This window comes from Pseudochaenichthys georgianus, chromosome 22 (genome assembly GCF_902827115.2).
Source record: "Pseudochaenichthys georgianus chromosome 22, fPseGeo1.2, whole genome shotgun sequence".
NCBI lineage: Eukaryota > Metazoa > Chordata > Actinopteri > Perciformes > Channichthyidae > Pseudochaenichthys > Pseudochaenichthys georgianus.
Window position 1 is genome coordinate 32,511,678 of NC_047524.1, and position 6,740 is coordinate 32,518,417.

The 6,740-nt window shown below is 46.0% G+C and overlaps 1 protein-coding gene across 1 annotated transcript; it reads left to right on the plus strand.

The window, feature by feature from the left end:
• Positions 1 to 1,614: 1,614 nt before the first annotated feature.
• LOC117467482 (uncharacterized) lies at positions 1,615 to 2,671 on the plus strand. Its single transcript, XM_034111118.1, has 2 exons — positions 1,615 to 2,478; positions 2,618 to 2,671. The coding sequence occupies exons 1-2, from the start codon at positions 1,615 to 1,617 to the stop codon at positions 2,669 to 2,671; spliced, it is 918 nt and encodes a 305-aa protein (XP_033967009.1).
• The last annotated feature ends 4,069 nt before the right edge of the window (positions 2,672 to 6,740 follow it).

The following is a 6,740-nucleotide window of genomic DNA, read 5'->3' on the forward strand; positions in this document are numbered from 1 at the left end:
TTTGGCAATCGTCTGCATAGCAATGGAAAGCGATACCGTGCTTCCTAAGAATGGACCCAAGAGGGAGCAAATACAGGGAGAACAACAGGGGGCCTAACACTGAGCCCTGTGAAACCCCACAAAGGAGAGGAGCAGACGGGGACTCAGAGTCCCCAAGGCTGACGCAGAAAGTCCTACCAGTCAGATACGACCTAAACCATTCGAGGGCTTTGCCCCTAATGCCCACCCACTGCTCCAAACGAGCTATCAGGATCTCATGGTCCACTGTATCAAAAGCGGCCGTTAGATCAAGGAGTAAAAGGATAATGCATTCACCTGAGTCTGTTGCTAAAAGGATATCATTAAAAACTCTTAAAAGAGCTGATTCCGTGCTGTGCAAGGTTTTAAAACCAGATTGGAAGACCTCGAGTACCTTGTGCTCTTCCAGAAAAGCGAGAAGTTGACTGTATACAATCTTTTCTAGGATTTTTGACATAAAAGGTAACTTGGAAATGGGCCTAAAGTTTGCAAGAACTGTGGGATCCAGACGGTTTCTTAATAAGTGGTTGTACAACGGCATGTTTCCAATTTTCCGGAACAACCCCTGTGAGCAGACTGCTGTTAAAAACGTCAAGAACAAAAGGTCCTACAGTGGGGAATACCTCTTTAAAAAATCGAGGAGGGACAGGGTCGATTGGAGAACCAGAGGGCTTTATTTTGGAGACAATCTCCTGCACAGAGGACAGAGTCATAGGCTCAAAACGGTGAAAAACAGCAAAGCAGGGGGCAGAGACAGAGGTGTCGTCTGATGGAGCAGTAATTTGAGTCCTAGTTGAAGTGACTTTATTAATAAAAAATTGAAGAAAATGTTCACAGACTGCAGGGGGGGTCTCCACACAGGTAGTCTGAGGGGCATTAAGAGCTGAATCTATTTGTGACAGTTTAAAAGAATGATATCAGAGAAACGTTTTCTTTTTGCCTCTTTTACAGTTTTCTGGTAGAGACGCCAACACTGCCTCAACATTTGAAAAGACACTTGTAGTTTGTCCTTATTCCATCTTCTTTCAGCTCTACGGCATTCACGTCGGGCAGCCCGAGTCGTGGCATTGAGCCAAGGCTCGGATTTAGTTTTGGGTCGCCTTGTTTTTAATGGAGCCATTTTCATGATTAAACACGGCCGAAAACTGACCAGCAGTGGATGTGTTAATGATACGAGATAGCCGGGCAGCAGCCTGTACTACTTTGACAGTAGTACAGGCAAGTGTAACATCAAATAAAACAGACATATGATCTGAGAAAACAGCGTCACTGTTGTAAGGTCATATCATTGCATGTTAGTTCACCAGTCCACTAGGTGGCACTGTGACCATGAAGTTGTTGCCGTCCATAAGCATAAAAGAGGAACTGGAAGCTATGTTGTTATGCTAAGTGTGTGATGAACCGGAGTTGCAGCTCGGCGCTACCAGAAACAAATAAACTCCACTATGCTCACCAGAAGCCTCCTGTGAGTTACTACATAATGGCGACGAGGATAAAAGTACAGCAGATGCCTGGTGGAAATACACACAAATGAGCGAGACTGTGGAGTGGCTACGTTAACGGCACCAAACACCGGACAGTGGTGTGAGCTAGAAGATGGCGGCAGCAATGGTAGGAAACACCGCTCCTTTTGATAGCCAATCCCAGACGTGGGAGGAATATTGTGAGGTTCTCCAATATTTCTTTGAAGCTAATGAGATCGAAGATGCAGGTCGGCAGAAAGCTATTTTGCTCAGTTCAGTTGGCAGTCAGACTTACAGCCTTATGAGGGATCTTATCAGCCCGGCGAGGCCAGGAGAGAAGACGTTTGATGAGCTTGTTCAGCTGCTGAAAGACCATTTCAACCCCAAACCCAGTGAAATTGTACAGCGCTACAAATGTAACTCAAGAAGTAAGAAGCTGGGGGAAACAGTCATGGAGTACGTTGCTGTGCTAAGGAAATTAGCACAAGATTGTAACTATGGAGAAAAGTTAACAGAAATGCTGCGTGACAGGCTGGTCTGTGGGATTGGGGAGGATCGCATACAACGGCGATTGTTGTCAGAGCCGGATTTGACCTTCGACAGGGCACTGAAGCTAGCCCAGGCTATTGAGACAGCCAGCAAGGATGTGAGAGACTTACAGTCATTGGAGTCAGCAACCTCGCACATGAGAGCACCTGAGGCAGTGCACAAGATGACGGCAAGGCAGAGCCCCAGTGAGCAGCAGCACCAGCATAAGGCTTGTTACAGGTGTGGCAGTGAGCAGCACATAGCTGGGGACTGTAGGTTTATTAAAGAAACCTGTCACAAGTGTGGGAAGATAGGCCATATTCAGAAAGTGTGTAGGTCAAAAGGCTCAGTTAGTGCTTCACAAGCAAAAGGGGGTGGAGTATATCAGAGATATAAGCATGTGAAAACTCAGGGAGCAAACTATGTCAGCCAGGGGGAGGGCGAAAAAGATGACATAGACACAGATGAGGTCATGTTCACTTTGTACAAAGTGGAGGAAATAGACATACCGGCAGAGGAGCCATTTCTAGAAACACTGACTATTAACGAAACTGAAACACAGTTTGAAGTAGACTCAGGATGTGGGGTAACGGTGGTGAACCACTCAGTGTACAAAACCTTATGGAGGGGAGAGGTACCAGCCTTACAACCCTGCAGAGTGAGACTCAGAACATACACAGGACATAGGGTAAATGTGTTGGGAGCAGCTATGGTAAAAGTGCAGCACAAACAGTCAGTAAAAAACCTACCGGTGGTAGTTGTGCCAGGGACGGGCCCTAGTCTAGTTGGCAGGAACTGGATTAAGAAGCTAGGTTTGCAGTGGAGACCGGAAAGCCAGATTCACCATGTCAGGGAAGAGACATTGGAGGAGGTACTTGGGGAATATGAGGAGGTTTTCAAAGAGGAACTAGGGACATTTAAAGGGCCCCCAGCTAAACTATATGTGGACAAGGAAGCAACCCCGTATGCGATGAGAGGAAGGGTTGAGGCCGAACTGGACCGTCTCCTAGCCCAGGAGATAATTGAACCGGTAAAATATGCCGAGTGGGCAGCGCCTGTGGTACCGCTGTTAAAACCAGATGACTCAGTAAGGTTGTGCGGTGATTACAAACTGACTGTAAATCGAGTATCAAAACTGGAGCAGTATCCCATTCCCAGAATTGAGGATTTGTTTGCCAACCTGTCAGGTGGACAGAAGTTCACAAAGCTAGATCTCAGTCATGCATATCACCAAATCCCTTTGGATGAAGAAGCAAAAACATATGTGACCATAAATACACACAAGGGCTTGTTCACGTATAAAGTGTTACCTTTCGGAGTATCATCTAGCCCAGCTATTTTTCAACGGACCATGGAGGGACTGCTACAGGGCATCCCTAGAGTGGCAATATTCTTGGATGACATCCTGCTGACAGGGAAAGACGACAAAGAGCATCTGCAGACTCTTGTCCTTGTGTTGAAACGGCTACAGGAGGCCGGTCTCAGGCTCAAAAGAACCAAGTGTTCGTTCATGAGTGAGGAAGTGATGTTTCTAGGTCATAAGGTGGATGCTACAGGACTGCACCCTGTGCATGAGAAGGTGGAAGCAATCAAGGATGCACCCACACCTTCAAATGTGACAGAGCTCAAAGCATATCTAGGACTGTTAAACTATTATAACAAGTTCCTGCCCAGTCTGTCAACCATCCTTGCTCCAGTGCACAAACTGCTAAACAAAGACACAAAGTGGCAGTGGGAAGATGCACAACAGACAGCGTTTGAAAAGTCAAAAGACATGATGCAGTCAGCTGAAGTGTTGGTGCATTATGACCCAGAGAAGGACATTGTGCCATCATGTGACGCATCACCATATGGATTAGGTGTTGTGCTCTCACATCGCATGCCAGATGGAACTGAAAGACCCATTGGATTTACATCACGGACATTAAATGCTGCAGAGAAAAACTACTCACAACTTGACAAGGAAGGACTGGCCGTGATTTTTGGAATAAAACGCTTCCACAAGTACATCTATGGACGGAAGTTTACTATAGTGACGGATCACAAGCCCCTGTTGTCACTTTTCAGTGAGATGCGAGCAGTACCCCAAATGGCATCACCGAGGATCCAACGTTGGGCCGTGAGCTTGAGAGCCTATGAATACACCACAGTGTACAAAGAAGGGAAGTACCACAACAATGCAGACGCACTGAGCCGCCTGCCCCTACCAGAGAAACCTGACCTGGGGAGGCCAGAAGATAGGGTTCTCATGCTGGAGAGTTCTGACATCACACTTGTGACTGCTGACCAAGTGAAAGTATGGACAGACAAGGATCCAGTACTCTCACGGGTGCGGGAATTGGTCGACAGAGGCTGGTCATCAGAATTAAAAGAAATTGAGTTTTGCACTTATGCAGTGAGGAAACATGAACTCAGTATCCAAAATGGGTGTGTGTTGTGGGGCGCAAGAGTTATTGTGCCAAAGCTAGGCCAAGAAAGTGTTTTGAGACAGCTTCATCAATGCCATCCGGGAGTGTCCAGGATGAAAGCGCTGGCTAGGAGCTATGTATGGTGGCCAAAGCTCGACAAGGATGTAGAGGATACTGTCAAGTCCTGTATAACATGTCAAGAGCACCGAAATGTTCCGGCACCAGCTCCGTTACACCCCTGGGATTGGCCTGATAAGCCCTGGAGTCGTATTCATGTGGATTATGCTGGGCCATTCATGGGGAAGATGTTTTTTGTGCTCATCGATGCACACTCAAAATGGATGGATGTGGTTCCAGTCAATTCTGCCACTTCAGCCACTACAATTGAGTGCCTGCGTACCAGTTTCAGTAACCATGGACTGCCTGAATTGTTGGTGTCTGATAATGGCACCTGTTTCATCAGCACAGAGTTCGAAGATTTCCTGAAATGAAATGGTATCCGTCATGTGACCTCGGCACCCTATCACGCCTCCAGTAACGGGTTAGCAGAGAGAGGGGTACAGACATTTAAAAGGATGATGAAAACATTTCCAGAAGGCACACTGACAGCCAAGTTAGCCAGAGTGTTATTTAGTTATCGTGTGACTCCTCAGACTACAACAGGTCTGTCACCAGCAGAGCTGCTTCTCGGGAGGAAGCTACGTTGCTGTTTGGATTCAATTCATCCAGATCTGTGCATGAAGGTGAAATAAAAACAGGAAAGACAAATAAGAGATCATGACAAAATGGCAAAGGGGCGCTGGTTCAAAACAGGAGACTCAGTGCTGACGAGAAACTTCAGTCTTGGACCCAAGTGGATTCCAGGAATCATAGAGTCAGTGACCGGGCCAGTGTCATATACAGTGATGCTGGGTGATGGGAGAGTAGTCAGGAGACATGTGGACCAGATTCATGCTCACCACCAAAGACCAGGAAAAGACTATGAAAGACAACAGACTGACTCGACTCAGCTAAGTCAGGCAGTCGAAAAAGGAGAGACATGGCCGGACGTTGAGAATATGGTGCTCAGTGGGGACGAGTTGGAAGAGCCAGCAGCTACAGAAGCTGCAGCAGCAGAGAAGGTCCATGGAACTGTGGAAAAAACAAGTCCAGGGAAGAGACGGTCAAAAAGAGAGACTAAGTTAGCCAGTTACCTTAAAGACTTCCAGCTGAGCTAAGAAGGGAATAGATAATACTGTTGTGAGTCACCCGTTAGGTTTTAAGAAATAATTTGTTACCGTGTTACAATGTTCCTGTTGGATGTATATAACCTGCTTGAGGGGAAGGGGATGTTGTAAGGTCATATCATTGCATGTTAGTTCACCAGTCCACTAGGTGGCACTGTGACCATGAAGTTGTTGCCGTTCCATAAGCATAAAAGAGGAACTGGAAGCTATGTTGTTATGCTAAGTATGTGATGAACCGGAGTTGCAGCTCGGCGCTACCAGAAACAAATAAACTCCACTATGCTCACCAGAAGCCTCCTGTGAGTTACTGTTAGTGAATTATAGAACCCTGAGGGCAGGAGAGACTGAAAAGAGTCAAGGGAAGCTTATAAAAGTTAACAGCATTTAATTACACAAAAGATGCGGTGGTGTACAAAATGAAATGTGCGAGTGGAGGCGCTCTCCTCATCCGCCCGGTCAGTCCGGGCCAGCAGGAGGAAGAGGTCAATCCTTGGCATGCTCTTCCTGTTGTCATCTGAGGTCTTCTCCTATTGGCCGATGTCGTCGGGGGCGGGTCCAATGCAATTCCTGCCTTGTTCTATTGTTAAATTACATCATTCTGGTGTCTGTGGTTATTTAAACATTCCCTAATAAACGTTATTCAGCGGAGTGCTAAACCCAGTGTGCTCAGTGTACAACATCGCATGTCATTTCACCTTTGATGCACGGTTTGAAAATGCAGCATTTCGCCACATGCTAATGCTAACCGGAAGTGAAGCATTTTCAGAATAAAAGTATTAAGTTAATAGTTAGTGAACTTCAGGTTTTTCAGAATAAAACTGATTTGAATTCAATAGTGTATTTAATTCAAATTACGCCATATCAACATTGATTTTAATTTCTAACATTACTACAGTCACATATCTCCAAGTTAAGAACAGGCAAACCATATGATAAAACAATATCAAGTGTGTGTCCGCGTTCTTGCATGGGGCCAGACACAAACTGAGCAAGACTAAAAGAATCAACAAGGTTTAAAAAATCCTTTGCCAAAGGTTTCTCAGGACAACACACATGAATATTAAAATCCCCAACAATAAGGACACGGTCATATTGCG